The sequence below is a fragment of the Neophocaena asiaeorientalis genome, unplaced genomic scaffold (genome assembly GCF_003031525.2).
Source record: "Neophocaena asiaeorientalis asiaeorientalis breed wild unplaced genomic scaffold, Neophocaena_asiaeorientalis_V1.1 scaffold134, whole genome shotgun sequence".
In the NCBI taxonomy this organism is placed as follows: Eukaryota; Metazoa; Chordata; class Mammalia; order Artiodactyla; family Phocoenidae; genus Neophocaena; species Neophocaena asiaeorientalis.
Genome location: NW_020185339.1, coordinates 23,790,035 through 23,811,265, shown reverse-complemented (window position 1 = coordinate 23,811,265; position 21,231 = coordinate 23,790,035). Strand labels below are relative to the sequence as shown.

At 48.9% G+C, this 21,231-nt stretch overlaps 1 protein-coding gene across 4 annotated transcripts in view; it reads right to left on the bottom strand.

The window, feature by feature from the left end:
• Positions 1-391: 391 nt before the first annotated feature.
• BAZ2A (bromodomain adjacent to zinc finger domain 2A) overlaps positions 392-21,231 on the bottom strand; it is a 31,911-nt gene continuing 11,071 nt past the window's right edge. Inside the window, exons 1-28 of one of the 4 annotated variants that reach the window (XM_024736550.1) lie at positions 17,886-18,021; positions 15,722-16,315; positions 14,662-14,847; positions 13,944-14,162; positions 13,000-13,488; positions 12,794-12,854; positions 11,633-11,741; positions 11,361-11,462; positions 10,981-11,191; positions 9,617-9,717; positions 9,276-9,341; positions 8,861-9,094; positions 8,469-8,723; positions 7,024-7,238; positions 6,660-6,734; positions 6,283-6,463; positions 6,121-6,180; positions 5,760-5,904; positions 4,581-5,233; positions 4,199-4,421; positions 3,925-4,080; positions 3,660-3,811; positions 3,183-3,472; positions 2,958-3,090; positions 2,697-2,843; positions 2,063-2,289; positions 1,805-1,948; positions 392-1,717 (exon numbers count right to left, since the gene is read on the bottom strand). In XM_024736550.1, the coding sequence (XP_024592318.1) occupies positions 1,552-1,717; positions 1,805-1,948; positions 2,063-2,289; positions 2,697-2,843; positions 2,958-3,090; positions 3,183-3,472; positions 3,660-3,811; positions 3,925-4,080; positions 4,199-4,421; positions 4,581-5,233; positions 5,760-5,904; positions 6,121-6,180; positions 6,283-6,463; positions 6,660-6,734; positions 7,024-7,238; positions 8,469-8,723; positions 8,861-9,094; positions 9,276-9,341; positions 9,617-9,717; positions 10,981-11,191; positions 11,361-11,462; positions 11,633-11,741; positions 12,794-12,854; positions 13,000-13,488; positions 13,944-14,162; positions 14,662-14,847; positions 15,722-16,315; positions 17,886-18,021 (5,730 nt within the window). In that variant the 3' untranslated portion in view covers positions 392-1,551. Of the gene's footprint in view, positions 1,718-1,804; positions 1,949-2,062; positions 2,290-2,696; positions 2,844-2,957; positions 3,091-3,182; positions 3,473-3,659; positions 3,812-3,924; positions 4,081-4,198; positions 4,422-4,580; positions 5,234-5,759; positions 5,905-6,120; positions 6,181-6,282; positions 6,464-6,659; positions 6,735-7,023; positions 7,239-8,468; positions 8,724-8,860; positions 9,095-9,275; positions 9,342-9,616; positions 9,718-10,980; positions 11,192-11,360; positions 11,463-11,632; positions 11,742-12,793; positions 12,855-12,999; positions 13,489-13,943; positions 14,163-14,661; positions 14,848-15,484; positions 15,620-15,721; positions 16,316-17,885; positions 18,024-21,231 lie in introns of those variants that run through there. The other 3 variants (XM_024736549.1, XM_024736551.1, XM_024736552.1) reach the window with 3 other exon arrangements.

Below are 21,231 nucleotides of genomic sequence, written 5' to 3'. Positions count from 1 at the left end.
GGAGGGGCTCTGCTGAGCAGGAAAGCAGGGGCCAGGGGCCCATGGCTATAGCTGGGAGTTAGCAGCTTTCCTCTCACAGGTTGGGGCTTAACTTGGGCACAGTCACATGTAGGGCAGTGGTGGACCCAGAACCTCTCCTCCCTACTCTCCTGTGTTCTGGGGTCTCTGCTACTGGGGAAGGGGTCCCAGGATATGAAGTAGATAAGGGAAGGAAAGCACTACTAAACCCACAGAAGCTCATGGGATTAGGAAGAGATCCAGTTCTACTCCTCTCCCTGCAAAAGCTTAAGACTCAGAGCTACTGAAAGGAGAGGGAGTTCCTGCTGAAAGATTGCACAGTTTGAAGAGGCTGGAACAGAAATGACTGGGAGAGAGGGGAGAGACACAGCCTTGTACCCAGAAAAACTGTTCCTGTGGTTTCCCAAAGACAAAGTGATGGTGTGAAACAATGGGAAAGGTGTTTCAATGGTTGGAAACAATGGGAAACAGATACGTGGGGGAAAAACTGAATGGATGCCACCAAACAAAACAGGGGCACAATCACAGCATCCTCTCACTCACTCACTCTCTCACACACACACACACCTCTCTCTCTCTCAGGCCAGTCGATTGCTACCTGGCCTCCATCTTGGGGGTGTGCCCAAACTCAGCAGTAGTTGTCCCTGAGGAGTTCCCAAGAAGGAGGTTTGGGTAAGAGGTGGGGAAGGAGGCTGGAAGGCCCAGGGTTCAGGGTGCCTCCCTGCCATCTCCCCAGTTTGCTAAGTTTCAGAAAAGGCTAGAAACTCAGCATTTGAGGAGTATCCAACATTATAGAGGGACTAGCTATTGGCAGGAAGATGAGGACAGAGAGAAAGACAGGGACCTCTGAACTTCTTTTTCCTTTGAAGGGAAAAAAGATTTGGGGGAAAAGGATGGAGGAACCCGTACACAACAGTTTTACATTATTGGATGAGAGAAAATCTGAAAAGGGGGCGGGGGGGAGGGATTGAGAGAGAGAAAGTGAAAAGCAGGGGAGGGACTGAACATGGAAGCAGCATGTTCAGGGCCCGGTGTCCGGCTCGACACACTTGGGAGTTAAGTCCACTTTACTGGCCGTCACTGCGGGTCCACACACAGTACAGAGTGTTTCTTGGTTTCACACATTCACTAGAACTATTGCTATTGTTAAATAGCCCCAGAATGCTGGGGCACGAACAGGGAAGGTGAGAAAGCTGGGAGGAGGAAGTAGGGGCTTCTTTCATCCTCCTCCTCTTTTTTAATTAGGAAATAAAACAGAAAGGAAAAATTATTTTTTCTTTTTTTTTTTTTTGGCTTTCAGTCCAGAAGGACCTCATCTCTGCCCCTCTTATGTGAGGAACAAGAGGAGGAAAGGAAGAAAGGGGTGTAGGGATAAGAAGATGTAGGGCGCTGCCAAAGGTAGGGTCAAAAATCAGGGTTCTACCTCTGACTCAAGTCTGGACCCAGGGCAGCATCAGCAGGTGAGAATGGCAGGGTCTGTCTGTTTGGAGGGCAGAGAGCAATGCCACAAGGTGACTCCCCACCTCCCTTGCCTCACAGATTGGCCTGTTTTCCCTGATAAAACTCCTCCCAGCGGCTCTCGAAGAAGCGACGCATGATGTGCCCAGCCTTGCCCACTTCAGAGTCATCCTCATTGAATGTCTGGCAGTTGTCAAAGACCAGAAGTGCATCAGCTGCAAACTCCTCTGAGCTGGTGTACCTGGGCAGGGGTAGAGACAGACCTGTGAGCTGGGTACAAGTTACGGCCGTAACAGAAGAGCCGGGACAGTTACTGAAGTCTACTTACCCTCCCCGGAGCAGCCGCTCCCGCATGGTGGAAAAATCCATAGGGTTTTTGATGATGCGCCGGTACCCACTCACCAATCGTGGGTTCACAGGCTCCAGGAAAGGCCAGGCTGCATCATGGGACTCCATCTCCATCAAGATAATCCTATTAAGAAAGACAGTGATGACTGCACTCTCAGGAAGCAAACACACTGACCCCTCCCAGCCCTTTACCCTGGCAAAGATAGAGCCAGTTGTCCCCAGAATTCACTCAACTCACTCGCAAAACGTGAGATCACTGTGGTGGTTCCGCATGGAGAGCCGCCGCCGCTTTGAGGGGGACTGTCCTCCTTCTGAGCACCGAGGCACTGCCGGGCTTTCTCGGCCCCTCGACAGCAGCCGGCGCCGGCAGCTATCACCCTCTGGGAAGTTCAGCACATAACTACTTTTCCGCTTCTGGCCTCGTTTTGGGAAACCTGGCCTCTGAGTCAATTCTCCCTCTACCTGCTGAAGATAAGAAAAAGGTAAGATCAGCAACAGCTGGAGATGTACTCTGCTTGCCCTTCACTTTATTACAATCCCTACTTGTCTAAGTGTGACTGAGGCTTCAAAATACTTTCATGCATAAGCCAGCATGTGAATTTATTCACATAACCCAATAAGGTAGGTGAAAAGGAAAGTATAATCATTCCCATTTTATAAGGAAAGTAAAAACAAGTAAGGTTATAGAATTTAAGTGACTTGTGCAAAGAAGGATCAGAACTCAGGTCTCCTAGCACTTAGTCTGGAGCCCTTTCCCAGGAGAGACTGAGGCATGGTAAGAATGATATTTGTAGGACTGGTGGTAAATGGGATGAGAAAGAAAATCTCTGACTTTTGCTTGGGAGTGGAATGAGAGGGAGCAGAAGCCTTACCTGGGCCAAACAGACAGCACAGAACCAGTCTCCTTCTGGGACAGCCTCCATCTTGGGCCGAAGGCAGTAAATATGGCAGCCACGGTCACACCCATCACAAAGTAGAAGAAACTCATCGTTGTCACCCTTCCGGCAGACTAGACAGGTCTGGACCAAGGTTGTGAGGAGGCAGAGTGAGCCCTCAAGCCTCTGCCTGCCACTGACCCCACCCACGCCAGCTGGCCATCTTGTCAGCTCCCCCAGGCTCTCCAGGCCTCTTACCACTTTGTTGACAGACTTCTCCCAGGCAATGGACCTCTCCAGCTGGCCCAGGCACAAGCAGACCTGGGCCGCGCTCCAGCACCGCTCTAGCGTTTGGCGCCAGGCTCGAATGCGAGGGGTAATCTCATATGATCTGGAGGGAGAAAGTGGTGATCTGGGGATGAGGAGCAGGGTCCATTAAATTTATGCCTTCTCCGCAAGACCAAGAAGGGGGGAGCCACTCACATCTCCGCAGTGGCACACTGTGGGGCACTACTGGGCGTGCCGAGCAAGGCCTTCTCCAGCACAACCTCATGAGCTGGCCATAGGGGCTCCCGCAGGTACCGCCGCTCCACATTCTGCTCCAGGGCAGCAAGTCGCGTCACTGCCAGGTCCAGGGGGTTGGTAGTTTTACGCTGGGGTGCCAGTCCTTCCTTGCCTCGACCCCGCCAGGTGATATCCTCCTGGGAGTCAGGTAGATGCTCACAGTAGGCCAAGTCTTCACGAGTAGAGTCTGGGCTGGGACGTGTCCAGCCCTGCAGGTGGGAGAGAGGAATAAAACTCATTATAAAGAAAGAACATTAAGCATAGAAAATGATGTGACCCATTTAGGGTCATGGGAGGTCACTTGTGAAGTGGGAACCCCAAGTTTTCCCTAACAGGGTACAGGAGATTAACACCCTCTCGTCAACAACCCCCTACCCAGTGCCAGCCCAAGTGTACCCGAATCTGCAGATCAGACAGGATAACCCGCTGTTCCAGCTCCTCTACCCACTGAAGCACGGCCAAGTCTGTCTCATATGTCTTCTCTTTGGGGGACCAGCTCATGATCCCTTCTTGAAAGGCAAGTAGCTGACTAGGCTCAAAGATAGGGTCTGAGAAGACAGAAGGCAGAGGGAAAAGCCCATCAGGCTATTTCGTTGTCCACAGCAGCAGCTCAACGTTTACCTGGGCTCTGCAGCTCAGGCTGGTTACGCATCTACCTTACCAGTTGAGGGCCGCAGGCAGACTTCCTGTAAGAAGTCCCTGTGCTTGTTTAGGTGTTTGTGAAGTGCCTTCTCTCGGATGCCTCGGGGGTGCAGGGCCTTGAGCATGGCATCCAATGTCTCAGGATCTCGGATCCACCACCAGCCCGAGCACATCTCTGTGAAGACAGTTTATGTGTGTGGGGTGGGGAGTGGGAACCAGCTATGAATCACATGGTCCACATCTGATGCCACTCCTACCTATATCTCACCCCATTCCACCCCAAAGTCACTCACCAGGGGGGACAGGCTGGGCTGTCAGCTGGGTTAGGTAACGCTGCTCCATCTGTTTGAAGAACTTACTGGGAGGTCTCCCTCTCCGTTTTGGCTGTCCCATCCCTGTGGGGCTCTGTGGTGTTTCTCTAGGGTCTCCTGCTCGCCTTTTAGGAGCCACGCCCAACAAGGGGGTGGAAGAGAGCTGCACTGGAGAATAGGGGTTGGCAGCACTGGGTCTATTCACCTGTGAATGATGAAACATAAGGTGATGAGGGTGTTTTCATGTTGACAGGACCCCAGTGGCCCCATCCCTTCCCCCCAACTTAAGCAACAGCCCACAGCCAGGCCACAGGGCCTGTGGCAAGATGAAGATAAGTGCATACCACTAATTCTGGCTACTTACTGGCTTGGAGGAGGCAGGCAGCTGAGGGGAAGGAGTGGGACGGTCCTCAGAAACTGCAGGGGGTGGTGTAGGGGCAGCACTGCAGGGCATCTGGGCTGAGAAGTTAAACCAGGAAGCTTGAGAATTGGGGCTGGCTTCTCTCTCGTCAGGTTCTGGCTCCTCCGGGGGCCGTGATGGCATTGGGTCCAGTTTTCCAGGGCTGCTATCAGGTGTGAGGACTGAGCTACTGAGCAGGGAGCCATGGCTCTGAGTCTGGCTCAGCCAAGACAGGAAGGCTGACTGGCTGAGGTCGTGCTGGCTCTGACCCAGAGACAAAGGGGAGCCCTCTGGCTCTAGGAACCCATTGTGGGAATGAGGATGGGACTGAAGCTGGGGCTGGGCATGAGCCTGAAGCTGAGGATGGGGCTGAGTCTCGGGCTGAAGCTGGACCTGCAGCTGTTCTGAACCTTGACTCTTGACAGGAGATTTCAAGTGCCTAGGTTGCACAGACCCAGGCTTAGTTTTCCGAGGTCGGCCTCGGGCCCGGGCAGGAGAACTGGCAGAGGTGCTGGAGCCAGCTAACTCCCTCTTCAGAGAGAAGGAGGCTGGGCTGGGTGTTGAATGGGTTGCCACTTTTAAGGAGTCAGTTTCCTGCTTTATCACATCCTCAGGAACTGTAAAGAAAAATGAAGAGCATAACACATACACAGATGTAAGGGGAAAGAAAGAGGGTGTACAAACACAAGACATATACTTTCTGTTTCTCTTGGACTTCATACCCCCCTTTTGGAGACTGCACTGGGAAAAGCTTATATGCCAATGAGCACAGTGTCTGGAAAAGAACCATTATGCTCCCAAGTAATCACCATCAGCATAATCATAAGCTAACATTTACTGAGAACCAGCTATAAGGTAAGCGTTATTCTAAGAGCATTAACTCATTTTAATCCTCTCAATAGCCCTATGACGTATACATTCTAGTATTAACTCCATTTTACAAATGAAAAAATGAAAGCATACAGCTGGTAAGTGGCAGAGCAGGTAGGTAGGCAGTCCTACTCCAGAGCCTGTGCTCTTAACCACACTGTGCTATACTGATTCTCATACAATGAAAGAAGCCCAAGACAACTAGGTAGAGGAAAAGGAATCGTTTAACTTTTGTTAGACAGGACTCAATTCAGGGTCCTACAACACACCTACCTAAGCTCCCCTCTGTTCCTTCCACAAAGATACCAGTCAAATACGGCAACACCCAGTAGTTGCGTCTGTAGCGGTCCTGACCCAAGGAGACTGCCCGGAGCATCTGGGATGAGTGAAGCAGCTTTTTGCGAAAGAAGAGCTGACGCTGGGTAGGCAGTGGAAAAGGAAGATGAATGAAAAACACACTTCCAGGGACTGAAAGTCCAGCTTCAGTCCCAGTGGTGACTTCATCCAGTATATGGGAGAAGGGCAATGGCTCTCAGCTTCCCTATAAAATTGATACCATCTGGGCCCTACTCATAAGGAATCAATTCTCACCCAGCCCCTATCTCCAGCTCCTGGGAGGTTAGAAGCACAATACCTTGCTGAGTTTTTCTATCTGGCGCTCTAGCTCTGGGATGCTAGATGCTATGACATCAACCTGGAGAAGAAACAAGTAGACACCAAGAGAAAGGGAATCATCAGATTCAAGAAAAAGAAATAATGTTTTCCAACTCCCACTTTCCTTGGTCTGGGCTAGTACCTCTCCATCTCTTCGACCCCTACGGCCATGGACAGCAGCTGTAGTCTCCTCCTCTTCCTCCTCTTCCATGCCACTGGTCTCCTCCATGATCCGAGAACTGCGCCTCCGCCCCAGGCCTTCCTCCGGCCCCTGCAGCTCTACCTCAGGTCGCCCAGTTCGCTTGGCCAAAGCAGTTTTCAATCTTGACGTAGACAGATTAAGGGAAACCGTGGTGAGGAACATGATACCACCACAAAAGGAACACCGTGAATCTAAGCAATCCCAGGCCCTGGGGTAAGGTCCCAACCCCAGAGGAGGGGCTAAGGACACTGAGTTCCAAGCAAAAGTCCTGGCTATGCTTCACTCTTTCCCCCTTCTCTCCTCTGTCCTGTCCATACCTCCGGAGCCGGCCTTCAACAATCCACTTGTTTTTCCTGTAGCTGGACATACTCTCCAGAGTCTTGTCAATCTCACTGCAGGGGAACAGGGAATGGGATTTTGAGGGAGAAGTGGCAGCACATACACAAAAGAAGGGAGGCTCAAGGGTAAAGGGAGTTTCATCCTAGAGCCTAGATTGGATGAACGGCAGAGGAAGGCTTGGATTCTCCCAGGGAAGAAAATTAGATTCAGTCCTAAGTCACACCAGCATGTCCAGAGCATGGCGGTGGACACACATTGCCGAGGATTTCTAAATGGCTAACCCCCTCCCCCATCCCATTCTGACCAAGGCACACAATAACCATCCCCACCCCTGCCCCTCACTTGATGATGAGGGTGGAGCCATTGAGCTCATGCACAAGGAAGGCCAGGACAGCAGCCTTCTGCTGGGGCGGCTGGGCTTGAAAAGGCTGGGTGCGCAGGCTGTCGCAAAGGGCTGGCTCCACTCCATACGCCATGAGGAAGCAGCGCAGGATCTCAGACACATTGTCTCTTGTTAGTGGGATCTCGGACACCTTCTCCCCCAAGATCTTTAAGGACTGTTTGGAGGAGAGCATGATAGGAGTTAAGAGAGAAAGAGGAACAACTCAAGTTGGGTGAATCTGGAGCAGGAAAATACAATAGAACTACAGGGTTAAGATAGGAAAAGAAAAAGAATGAAAGTTGATAGGACAGATGAGAGAAGGAAAAGGACAGGTGCAAAAGAAAAGGAGTAAATTAAAGGAAAATGAACAAAGTAAGCAGAGGGAGGTCAGAAAGAAAAAGGAATAGAAGAGGAAAAAATATATGGAAAACAGAAACAGGAAGAAACTACAGATCTTCCTCCACTTGTCCCTGGAGAGAATGACAAGAGTCAGGACCTAAAACCTTAAAGCAGTGAGTAGAAGTAACCTAGGAGAAGATGCAATAAATTACCAGAAGGGCTAGCATGTAGTATATAGATCTTCCTCAACTTATGATGAGGTAATGTCCCAATAAACCTATCATAAATTGAAAATATCGTAAGTTGAAAATGCATTTAGGGCTTCCCTGGTGGCGCAGTGGTTGAGAGTCCGCCTGCCGATGCAGGGGACACGGGTTCGTGCCCCGGTCCGGGAAGATCCCACATGCCGCGGAGCGGCTGGGCCCGTGAGCCATGGCCGCTGAGCCTGCGCGTCCGGAGCCTGTGCTCCACAACGGGAGAGGCCACAACAGTGAGAGGCCCGCGTACCAAAAAAAAAGAAAATGCATTTAATACATCTAATCTACAGAACATGATAGCTTAGCCAACCCTACCTTAAACATGCGCAGAACATTTAAATTAGCCTAGGGTTGGGCAAAATCATCTAACGCAAAGCCATTTTATAATAAAATGTTGACTATCTCGTGTAATCTACTGAATACTGTACTGAAAGTGAGAAACAGAATGGCTGCATGGGTACAAAATGGTTGTAAGTATATCAGTGAACACATGGCTGACTGGGAGGTGTGCCTTGCTGCCGCTGCCCAGCATCATGAGAGAGTATCGTACTGTGTTTCTCTAGCCCAGGAAAAGATCAAAATCAAAATGTGAAGTACAGTTTCCACTGAATGCGTAACACTTCTGAACCACTGTAAAGTCGAAAAATCATAAGTCAAACCACTGTAAATTGGGGACCATTTGTATATCTCCCTTCACTTGTCCTGATCACTTTGGGAAGGGGCTTTCATGTGTTTAACTTAAGCAGAAAGCAAAACTGAGAAAAGCACGGATTCCAGGCCCTCTGAACCTGCCCAGGAAAGGACCTCACCTGACAGTAGGAAGGCAAGCCAGGATCATAGAGCGCAGCTTTCAGGAGCCGCACCAGCAGATCTTGCACCTCGCCCAAGCTGTCGCCTTGACACAGGAGTCCCTCCTGCAGGACCCCCAGGCTAGGTACATCTTTGGCAGGGTCAAAGCCCAGCACCTTGCCGAAGCTGTGCAGGAACTCCACAATGGTCAAGCAGTCTGAGAAGGCCCCACTAGGCAGGATCAGACCAGGGATGCGTGAGAAGTCAGGCAGGGGCTGTAGAGATAAAAAGAGGTAGGGTGTTCTGTCAAACATATGGGAAGGCAACAGTCTGGATATCTAGGAGGCTCTTCCTTTCACAGAAGTGTCTTCATGGATGGCCCCTCCAGGACCTGTTACTCTCCCCTCACTACCTGGTGGTCAGTCAGACACATGTCCTCTGTGGGCTTCTTCATCTCCTCCAAGATCATCTGCTGCCTCTGTCGCTCCTCAAAGCGCCTCTGTGTGGCCAGCGCTTTATCTGCTTTACAGGCTGGCTTGGCTTTGGCCACCTCCTCCTTTTCCTTCATTTTTACCTTCTCCTTCTTCTCCCTCTTGACTTTTTCCTTCAGTTTTTCCTGCTTTGTTTTTACTTTCTCCTTCTCAGCCTAGCCACCCAAGGGAGAGAGGAATCAAGAGTGCCATAAAGATTCAAGTCACCACCCTTTCCAGGTCCCCGTCCTCCCCACCTTACACCCAAAAACATGACTATAAAACGACACCAACTCACACATCTTGCAAAATCAGTTTGGTGACTTCAAAGTTATGCTTGTGGGTACATGCACCTACCTTCAATTTCTTCTTGGCTTCCTTCTGCTTTAAGCTCTTGGTCTCTTGTTTCCTCTTGCTCTTGGCCTGTAAACCATAAGGGAAGTCATTTCTCCTCAAACTCTGAAAGCATCACCGCTTTGACTAGCATTCAAAAACAAACAAGGGTACTGGGGAAGAGAGGTGAGACATGGGATGAAAGGTTGGCAATGGATCAATTCTCTCACCCTGGAGATGCTCACATTATTCCTGAATAAGCCCAATTTTCTAAATGGCGAGTGGCAGACGTGGGAGAAGGAAGAGAAGACAGAGCAGCTGTAGGAAAAGTTAACCTACTGTGTGATCTCTCTGATGTCCCTCACCTGCCCTTGGTTAGTAGTCTGACACTCTCCCCGTTGTACCTTCTGCTTCATCTTCTTCTTGATTTTACTCATCTTTGATTTATCTTCCTCATTCAGTGTTTCTGTGAGGGCAGAAAGGAAAATGAAGAGGGAGGCAGGCCAATCTCCAGCACCCAGAGCAGCACACGCCTGTCACAAAGCTGGCCTCCGAAGCAGCTCCCTGAAGAATCCAAAAGTTTGTGGGGTTGTTTTTAAGTATACATAAAATGTTGTTGGAGAAAAAATGTAGGAGAGGCACCTGCTACAGAGGTGGCACAAAGAACTCCAATGGTATCTCCTGCCCAGAAGCACCAGCCCCTGGAACACTAGACTGCTTTAGAAGGGGTCCTAGAGGCCAAAACAGCAAAGTAGCCTTATAGCCTGTCTCTCCTCCAGGCTATCTGACAGATTGATCTTAGAACAAAGAAAGGAAACAGAAAAACTGCCAGGGAAAGCAGGTGGTCTTGAGTGGGAAGCACCAATTAAGCAAGAATGTGCCAGAAAGAAAGGGCCCAGATAATGGACACTTCAGCAGAATCATATCAAACTGACATAGCTATTGCTTACGCTCAGCTCTTATGTCTTGCTCTACTAAAAGGTCTGAATTTCTTCCCTTTTGGAAGATAATATTGAAGTGTGATTCTGCAAACAATAGTGTTTCAGAATTGGTGTTTTTGATATGACAGTACCTATCCTATTCTGGCATATAAACACTACCACCACCACATCTGTACAGCAACCCTCTAAGTTAGACAGGTATTACCTGCAGATGAACCACTATAGGCTTTTATTAAAATATAAGTGACTTGCTCCAGGTCATACAGTCAGAATCTGGAAGAGCTGGAACTCTGAATAGGAGACCGATGACTCCAAATTATTTCAAATTTATACTATATCAGGGCAAGTGCAATATTTACTGAAAAATTAGACATTTCCAATCTGTCCATCCCACTAAAACAGTGCCAATTATCTTTTGGATTCAGATGTGAATTCTGAACCTCCATGATGGTGGCAATGAGTAAGGTAAGAGTATATGTACGAGACAGCCAAAACCAGTAAGATAAGTAAGCTGAAAGATGGAAAGAAAGGACATGAAAGCCCTCTCCTCTCATAACTATTTTTGGGAACCGCCCAGGCTCCACTAGTAAGAGAGTAACTCAGGAAAGAAACTGATTGTAAAAGAAGTACCACAAAAGTGCTGGGACCCTGATGCTGCTTTCCAGAGAGGGGAAGGTGATTCAGATTCATTTCTTCCAGATGTCAGTCACACTCCTGGGAAACCCAGGCATTAGCTATTCATCAACATTTCAGATACCTCAGAGAGTGAGCAGAATCCCCAATCGTACCTTGGGCCTCCAGTTTCTTTAGGAGGCGGTTGTCTGTCTTATTCAACAGCTCAGTGATTTTGACCTTGGGTGGCCGACCTCGGCCCCGTTTCACCTTGGGGACATCCTTGGTCTTGGCCTTCTCAGTGTTTCGAGGTCGGCCCCGTTTCCCAGTAATTGCCTGAATCCTGGATGGGATCTCCTCTGCTGAGAGCTGTACCCACTGCAAGCCCTGAGGTAATAAGGAAGACTCTGTTACAATGGGAGGGAGTCTGTGCAAGCCACCAGGCCCTCTGAACCATTCAATGCCCAAGAATCTCCAAACCCCATGAGAGGAAGCTGCAGCTTGTCCATCAACCCATTCTCAGACACAAAAGCATATTTAACCCTTGGGTGTGCACCTCTGGTGTGTCTCTCTCTTCAAAGAAATCACCAACAGGCATACGGGGACTGAAGCTGAAGTGCTCACGGCGGACGTTGTGTACCACGTTGCGGCTCAGGTACTATGAGGAGGAGGTAGAGTGGCATAAGTGAAGTTACAGCCCTACCACACCTTTGGCCAGCAACAGCACAAGCAGAACAAGCCCCAGAGCAGACAATGCCAGCTTGTTGCCACTGGGCCCCAAAACAGGAGTCTGTGCTTTCCTAAAAAAGTCCACGAAAGCTACATTACCTTGATCACTTCCGGGAACTGTTTCATCCTCTTCCCACAGGGGCCGTAATACCAGGTCTCCCCCTGCCATCGGTGGCTGCCCTTCTTGATGCGCACCTCTCTCCGCCACCTGCCAGAAAAGCACACGGGCCCTGCCGCCAGGTCACACCCCTACCCACTCTCAAGCCACCCAGAAGCCAAGCCCAGTGAGCAGATGGCCTGCCCCGCACCTGTCTCACTAGAACTGCATGTAGATGCAGAGGTTCCTGAGATACAAGCTTGGTCAGAAGGCAGGCCTGGGCCACAAGCCCCTCAGCACCACAGGGGAAAGCAACACACCAAACTGCACAAGCCCAGAAAGACCTCCACCCCTCCCTTCACAAAGTCAGTGAGATGAGCAGCCAGAAACCCCCTCCCTAATGCCATTCAGGGCAAATTACTGGGTTTCCAATAAAGAGGATAAAAGACCTAAGAGAATAAAGGCAGAAGAGACAGAGGCTGGGGAGGCAAGCAGAAGAGTAAACTCACTGCTGACTCCATGAAATGACTCCGTAGAGGCCAGGGTTTAGTGAGGAACTCTGTGTTCTGAGCAACAGATTATTCTAAGACTAAGCCTTATCTTTCTCTCAAAAGTTAAAGCAGAACTCAGACTTGGTGATCACAAGTAGCCTACAGGGGCGGAGGTGGGGAAGGTCAGGAAGGCAGTTATTCCTATAAAGCCCTTGGTGTACTGGCTTGTTCATTCTGGTCTCATACTGTTCCTGCCCTTAAAGTGCATTAAAAAAAAAAAAAAATCCCAATTCATGGGGACTAAGACACTCCCCATTCACTGCTATTCCTTCTCTAAGCATACAGGACAAGGTAACTCATTTGGACATCTGAACCCTAGACCTACCAGCTGAATTTGGAAAAGATAACAGCAGTAGCCCCTTGAGGAAAAAACTGAGTGGTCACAAAATGAGGAAAGAATGGGTGAGCGGAGGAAGACCGTGAGAGAGGAAGAAAGGTAGCCTAAGAATCTCATGCCCAGAAACATTATCACTGCAGGTAACTATCCTTTAACCCATTCTTGTCTAGCCCATTTCTCCCCATCTCAGATGAGAGGAGCTCCCTTCCCTTTTTCCTAGAGTCATTCATTAAATGTGTCAAAGGTCGATGCATGTAGCAAACTAGAGCATTTACCCATGTTGGAGGGGAAGACGGACTTCTTCTGGGGTAGCAATACGTCTCCTCAGGACATCACCTTGGGGAAGAAGACGGGGGATACCCAAGTTAAGAGTTCAAGCAAAATACTGAGACGACAGGCCAGTGAGGAAGGGCTAAATGCCACATGAGACAGAAACTTTTCCTGGAACCAGCTAGGGGTGGAACAGAATCTAGACACTCACCACTACCAGAGGGAGTGACTCCTTCTCCACTGATCTCTTCCAGGTCAGCAGTTGTCTCAAGGAAGCTGCTGACATTCTTATCTGCTGGGGAGGCTGCTGGGAAGACAGCTGCTGGGGAAGGTGCGGGGGAGGCTTTTGGGGAGGTCACTGGGGAGGCCGTCAAGGAGACTTCTGAGGAGACGGGTGGGAGGGCTGCTGAGGAAGTTGGAGAGACTGTTGGGAAGGCTGCCGGGGAGATGGCTGGGGAAATTTCTGGGGAGGCTGCTGGAGAGACTTCTGGAGAGATTTCCGGGGAGGCTGCTGGAGAAACCGCCAGGGAGACTGCTGGCGAGGCTGTTGGTGAGACCGCTGGCGAGGCTGCTGTACGGAGCTGAAGAGTGGATGACTGGTCAGGGGCTGGCTGGGTCAAAGATGGTGGGAACTCTGAAGCCTGAGTCTCCATCTCTTCCTGTTCTGCATCACTGCCATTATTCAGGTCAAAGCTAGTATCTAGAATCCAAAGGGACAGGATGGCTAAAGGAAGAACGATCATATAAAACAAGAGAATCTACTCAGACAAACCTGGATGGAGCTAAAACAAGGTTATTTCAAGGGCTTTCCCCTAGGGTTGGAAAATGAGAAATGGCCTCTGGCTCTCTTCCCCTACCATTCATGAAGGTTAAAGGGCAAAACTGCTGCTGCTGTCACTGTGTGAAGAAATACCTTTCACCTGGAGCCAGTAAAGGCCTCTGGCCTCCTGTTCCCCACAAACTCCAAGTTTCACCCCACAAGTTCTTTTGGGCACAGGGCAGAAGTCAGAGTGCCTTTTTTAGTCCCACCATACACTGTTCCATGGCCTCCTCAGCTCCCAGGAAGGTGTTCTCACAGATTTCCCACCCCTAAGGCCTGTTCTCTCACCTTTGCCCAGGTCAAGGACTTTCTCTGTCCTAGCTCTCCTCACTTACCTTGCAGAACAGACTCCCCAAGGACAGGGGGAGAGGTGGGGCTGGCAAATATAGAGGCTGAAGTTTGACTGTCATCTGCCAGGAGACTGAAGGCAGTGGCATTATTGAGGGAAGGACAATCGAGGGCAGAGATCACAGGGCTGTCCTCAAGAGGCAGCTTGTCCTCTGCACCCATCAGCTCCGTGTCATCTATACCATAGAGTCCTCCAGTCACTGGCTCTTCAAGGGTGGAAAAATCAGAAAGCAAGAGTTAAGAAATACTAGTCTGAATATATCCAGTTTTAGTTCCTATAGTGTGAAGCTTCCTTCTAATATTAGGGAAAGGCAAGGCAATGGTTTCTACCCACAGACCAACACAAAATTCTAGCATCTATCATAAAATAGGCCTTTCTTATATTTCAGTGGGGTAAAAGGTAATCGTTCAATGGCAAGTTAGTGAGAACCCAAACAGCCCATCTGTGTGGTAAAAAGTCCCTATCCAGGGCTCTTGGCCAAAAGGAACACTGGGAGAGAACCTGGGAAATGAACCAATTCAGCTCAGAGTGCAGCTGACCCAGTCAGGCCTGTGGCATGAAACTGTGGTCTGCCACAGGATCATCTAGAGACCCCAGTGTCCCAGATTCCCAAATACTTTCCCTGGCTTACTATCTCTTCCAGGTGGTATAAGGTGGCTACCCTCTGCATGGATACGTTGAAGGGAGCTAATCTCCAAGCCTACCCGGTGCCAAAGTGTTGAAGGGCTCCAGAGAGACTTCACTGAGGATTGGAGTGTCTTCCAGTTGATCAGAAAGATGTGAAGGATCATCTAAGCAGCTCACTGTGGGATCAGGGACCAAGACTGAGACCTCTTGGTGTAATGATTCCACAGAAGGGACAGAGCCGTTGTAACCACACATCTTTAGTTCTAGGAAATCCCAGGAGAGGGCAAAAGTCAAAATCAGTGCCGTCAACGGGTTCAGTTAGCTATTAGTAGGCAATCTTTGCTAGAGGGATGGATGTTCATTCTTTCAACATTTATGGGTCCCAGTTCTATGTTGGGTACCGATCATACCGAGAACTTTTGAGTATGCAAAGATGTGCGAGGAAGATCCTGCAGCAGGTAAAGAGGGGAAAGAAGAGTGGGGTCTGAGACAAGAACCCCATCATGTTCTCAACTGTTTCCCCCATCCAGTTAAACAGAGAAAACATCCTGTGATTTCACAGGGTGGTCACCCTTATACTTGGAATCAATAGCAAACTAAGCATTTATCTATTCTGAGGGGGAAGGTGAGAGGGACTGCACATGTACCTATGCTAACAACAACAAAAAAGAAAGGAAACTGTGAGTAGACAAGCAATGGTGTGCTCTGCCTGTTCCTTCCCTCCTGCACGTGCCAATCACTACTTAGGGCTCAGCCCACTTTAGCAGCCAGTCTGGCCCTGCCATAGTCAAATCAAATTGGCCTCTTTGCCTCCTGCTGATGCCCCAACCCCTTCCTATAACTTAGAAGAAGGCTTTCTTGATGCAGGGTGTCTGTTGGGGCTGTTTCGGGCTCGCCCACCTGCCCTCTCCAGGCCAGCAGCTCTGCATGAGCTTGAAATAATTTGCACTCCCACTCTCGAGCTGGTGCTGCTGCCACAAAAACACCAGCCACTTGGCTCTGCTAATCACCAACATGCAAATCAGCCTCCACTGCAGAGAGCTGGAAAGACAAGTTTTCCTCACCTCAAAAAGCCACTGCGCCCCCCAGAGCCCCATTTTCCCTCTCCCAACCCAGCTCACAGACCCACAGTTATACCTGGCTGCTCCTCTTCCAGCTCCAGGCTGCCTACCAAGCCAGTGCCATTCTCCGCCACAACTGAAGTCAGCTCCTTTTCTGCTGCCTCATCAGGATGGATACCACTGCCTACCTCCTGGGAGGGTGCAAAGGTCTGGATGCTGGATCCCAACATAGGAGAAGTCTGTGGGGAGGTGAAAAAACTAGGGGGTCCATTGGGCATCACCTCAAAATTCTGGTCAGGAAAGGAATCATATAGTTCCTGTGAATCGAAGTTAAGCCCCATGGGACTCTGGGTACCATTGGCCCAGAACTCTTGGCTCCCAGCCCGAAGGTTAGTGTTGTGACTTGGGGATGAAGGTTGCCGGCTGCCCCCAAGGATGCCGTTGAGTGGGTATTGCCCCCCCGAGAACTGGGAGAGAAGGGGTGGGTCCTTGAGGTTGCTGCCAGGATTGGCAGGTGGGTACTGTGAGTAGTTCCAGAGACAGTCATAGGCCACGTTGGGGTGATGGAGGTGTGAGGTGCTGGAGGAGTGGGGAGCAGAGTTCAAAATCCCTGAAGTAGTAGTGTGAGATACAGTAGATAAGCCATTAACATTCACATCCCCATTCAAACCTGGCAGAGAAGGAGGGAAAAGGGTCAGTTACAGCTATGTACGCAAGTAACACTATAAATTCTACTAGAGGAACAGCACTGACTAGAAAAAGGGAAGGTGAAGGGGTGGGGGATTCCCCCTCTACTGTATTTATAGTTTTTTGGTCTCCAGGGAACACCAAACCCAGATGCTCCTGGGTGGAAGCTTAGCAATTGCTGCTGAGGCTGCTGAGTAGGGGGCTGGGGAACTCTCCCAGCCACCACAAGAGCGACCAGCAGAGAGCTGGCTGCTCTTGATGCTCAGGGCTTTTCAAAAATTTTTTTTTTAATGAAACTGTTCGCAGACGCCCTACAGTGACTTGCATTCTTCCCCACCCTCATTCCCTGGAGGAATTCTTCCCTTGCAGTGGCATGACTGAACTCTCTGCCCACCCCCCACCACCCGCCGCCTTCCCCAGTGCCTGTTTGCCCCACAGTGGCACCAGAAGGGACAGCCTCCACCTCACTGGCACATGCAGATCCAGCACTTTGTGCTGGGCTAAGAATAGAATTTGCAGTCACCACAGCAGAAAGATCCCAGCTCGGAAGGCTGGGCTTGGCCCCTCCCCATAGGCACTGGAGGGTAATACACAGGGGGGGAAAACTGCATGAGCAGTATGCAGACTTCAGTTCTCAACACCAATGGCAGCCTCTGGATTGGAGGGCAATCAAATAAAAGGAACCAAGATACTAAGGAAGCTTCAGGGGACATGGGAGCAGTCCTCCAGCGAAATAAGGTAGTTTCTATCTATCTGCAACCCCCTTGTGAAAGACAGGAGGGAGTGGTGGTTAAGTATAAGCCTGTGGCAGTATTTTTCTGCTGCAAGGAAGGAGGCAAACATTTGTGCCTCACTCTGCTTCCAAGCATAAAGTACCTGAAACCAAGGCAAGATTAGAGAGGTACTTGGCAGGGCCATGGTACAGAGCAACTGATAAGCCAAATCCAGGAAAAGACCTGATCCTGGCAGCAACACTTCCGTCTGGAATTATAGATGTTTCTCTCTGGGGAACTAGGTAAGAATTATAACTCTCCCTGTCCCTATCTTCTATCCACAAGGACAGGAGGTGGCACAAGCACTTCAAGCATCTGCTCGCTTCTCTGCTGCACAAACTAAAAGGCAAACATATCCCAACCTTCACCCAACCCCTCCACCCCCAGTCCTAAGGGAGGGCTACTCCAGCCCCTAAAAACAGCTTCTCAGAGGGCTGGCCCTTTATCTCTTTCTCACGGGTCCAACCTGGTTATCAGAAGCAGCAGCCAGGGAACAGGGCTGACAGAAGAGCAAGCTAAGATGAAAAGGCCAGTATGTTTTTCTAATCCCTTCCAGCCTTAAAATGAAAAGTGTTGTTTCCATAAATCCCTAGAACTTGTTCTTAGAAGTTTGACTTCTCTCCAGCAGCTGGAGTTCTGAGGATTCACTTCCTCCCTTCCCACCTGGCATAAAAGAGAGTTGTTGTAAAGTAGCTAGTCCAGAGCCAAACCTTATCCCATCAACCTGCTCTCAAGGAGCGATGCCCACTCCCTCCCAGGCCATGTGGCCCTCACACTCACTTTTCCCTTGCTGGGGGAAGTTCATGGGAGACCCGTTAGTGTAGAGCCCCTCCCCTGAGGAGGGAGAGGGTTTCAGTCCTGAGGCAGCAGGTGCAGGGGGAAGGCCAGTAAAGTTAAAATGGTCGTTTGCCTCCATTTCTGTAGGAGGGGAGAGAGAGGGGAAAAAAAATACTGGCGGTTAAACAAGGTTATGTCACCTGGAATCTTCTAGAGGGAATGCCCCCTCCCCTCCATCTACTTTACTTACCCTTCTCCTACCCAGGTACTGGATTGGGAGGGAGGGGAGTTGCGGGGGGAGTGGGGAAGGAGAGAAGAGAAGAGGAAGTGGAAATATACTCCTAACCTGGGCAATGACCTTATAGAAACAGTGTTTTAAAAAGTCAGAATTGTAGAGATAAAAAGATTAGGGAGAAAACCAAGATACACACATAGAGGAGTCTTCCCCCTGTATAAGCCCCCACCCTCTTAACTCCCAGTCCCCCGCCCCCACCGCCAAGGTAAGGCCAGAGTCCCACTCTGGGACTTCTGTATACAGAAGGTTCTCAAAGCCATCTTTCTGACAGAAAAGCATGGACGTGTTGGCAGAAAAAGCATGTTTAATACATATACTGTTTTATTATTATAGTTGAGTTAAGCAATTACCATGTTATCCTATCCATAGCCCTAGACACCTGAAGAAGATAGTATAGTTAACTGAGGTAAAGGAATTTGAAAAGAATACATCTCAGGAAAGGTGACCATAATAGCAAAAGTCAAATCATCCAGTAACACGTCTACTCCTTTTTCATGGGAAATACAATGCTCTCTAAGAACATAGCTCACAAAAGTGTCAGAGCTGGAAAACTGACTAAATAAGAGAATGCCCCAAGGAACAGTATTCTGTTATGTCTACTGTGATTACTTCCCCATGTTTTGGTTTTGTGGCTTAGATGTAAATGGTCACTGAGAGGATAGCTAGGTACTTAAAGTTGTAAAGTGCAGTGGCTCATTGGGGAGTGGTATGGTTAAAAAGCTCTTTACCCTCTCCTGAATATGATGAGGTGATATACTACTAGGAATGATGATGAGAATAAATTTACCTTCGATAGAGCAAAGGGAAGAAGGAAGAAGACAGAAAGCAGAAGCTAGAATTACTGGCAAAGCCTGACACATCAATCAGATACTTATGATGTACTAGCGCATACTAATTTGTTATGTGAGAGACATGATCTGTCTTGATATAGAAAAAGCAACTCCTTTGGTTACCACAGAAGAGTAAAGGACAGAAGAGTTCAGGTATAAAGATTTTTTTATCAAGCTTCCAAGATGAGATAATAAGCAGACCTAGGTGATGTTTTAAATAACCTCTTAAAAAAAAAAAAACTACAAGTAAAGCTTTTAAAAGAATGAATAAATCAGTTAAGAACACATAAGGCCACTGCCCAAGGTTTGCAAGAATCATATTCTTGAACATGCTAGATAATGCAAATTAGCCACCATTAGGTGAATCTAACATAATTCTGAGCATGAAATATAAACCCTGTACAGTATACAGCATGATAGCTGTAAGATTTTCCGTGCTTGGGACTTCCTTGGTGGCAGTGGTTAAGAATCCACCTGCCAGTGCAGGGGACACAGGTTTGATACCTGGTCCGGGAAGATCCCACCATGCCGCGGAGCAACTAAGCCCATGCGCTCTAGAGCCCGTGCTCTAGACAACAAGAGAAGCCACCGCAATGAGAAGTCCGCGCACTGGCAACGAAGAGTACACCCCTCCCTGCCCCGCTCACAGAAAGCCCATGTGCAGCAACAAAGACCTAACGTAGTCAAAAATAAATAAATTTTAAAAATAAAAAAAAAAGATTTTCCATGCTTAATACCATAATTGTCTCTACCTTTATCAATTTTACTGGAATTTAAAAAATAAAAGCAGGGGCTTCCCTGGTGGCCCAGTGGTTAAGAATCTGTCTGCCAGTGCAGGGGACACAGGTTCGAGCCCTGGTCCAGGAAGGTCCCACATGCTGTGGAGCAACTAAGCCCATGCACCACAACTACTGAGCCTGCGTACCACAGCTACTGAAGCCCGCGCAGCTACAGCCCGTGCTCCACAACAAGAGAAGCCATTGCAATGAGAAGGACGTGTGCCGCAAGGAAGAGTAGCTCCTGCTCGCTGCAACAAGAGAAAGCCCGAGCTCAGCAGAGAAGACCCAACGCAGCCAAAAATAAATAAATAAAGTGAATAAATTAAAATAAATAATAAAAGCAATTTGCATTTTGTCAATTTAAGAGGGGAAAATCTTTTAGGATAAACTCATTTCCCATACAGGATTTCCCATCTTCACTCTAAAATAAGCAACAGACCCAGACTTGCTATGCATCAGTGAAGAAACTTGGTCTCTACAGAAGACCTCAGGGGCCCCCAGGATTTCCTTATAGTTAAAGACCATCCTCAGCACTAAGGGATCTGAAAAATAAGCATCATTAGATTAGTGACCCTTCCGAAATGAAAGACACCAAGGAGGAAAGTTCATTCCCTATACTCTAGGTTAGGTTCCTTCCAAAGCTTACATCACAGGGAGGACTTCCCTGGAGGTCCAGTGGTTAAGATTTCGCCTTCCAATGCATGAGGTGCGGGTTCAATCCCTGTTGTGGGAGCTAAGATCCCACTTGCCTCTCAGCCAAAAAACCAAAACATAAAATAGGAGCAGTATTGTAACAAACTCAATAAAGACTTTAAAAATGGTCCACATCAAAAAAAAAAAATCTTTAAAAAACAAAACAAAACAAAGCTTACATCACAGGGAATTCCCTGGCAGGCCAGTGGTTAGGACTTGGTGCTTTCACTGCCAGGGCCCAGGTTCGATCCCTGGTGGGGAAACTACATGCCGCCAAAAAAAAAAAAAAGAGGACATTCAGGGATTCATTTCGCAAGTCTAGAAATGCTATGCCTGGAGAGCCAATCTCATCTGGTCCCCACATCTCCTCTCCCCCAGTTTTATGCACAGCCACACCTCTGCTGTGCGCTGGACTACATTCTCCCACTCAATGATAGGCCACAGTTCGTTTTTCCTTTTTCTGTTTGAATCCATGAGGAAACTAGTGACCTTCTCATCTCTGCTACTCTGGGACAGCATAGCATTTCCTGTCTCATAAATTACATACTAATAAGCATAAATGGATGGCTTACAGAAATCAGATAAGTAAACGGAATGGGAAGTTATCTAGTGCCTGAGGTCTGTTTCCCCAGGAGCCTCTACTGAGGGGTCATCAGGACCACAATCACTTCATTTATAAGAAGCTTCCTAGAAACATAAAATACTCTGTGCTGTGCAGTGAGATCAGCGCGACAACAGTGAGCTCTAGGTGC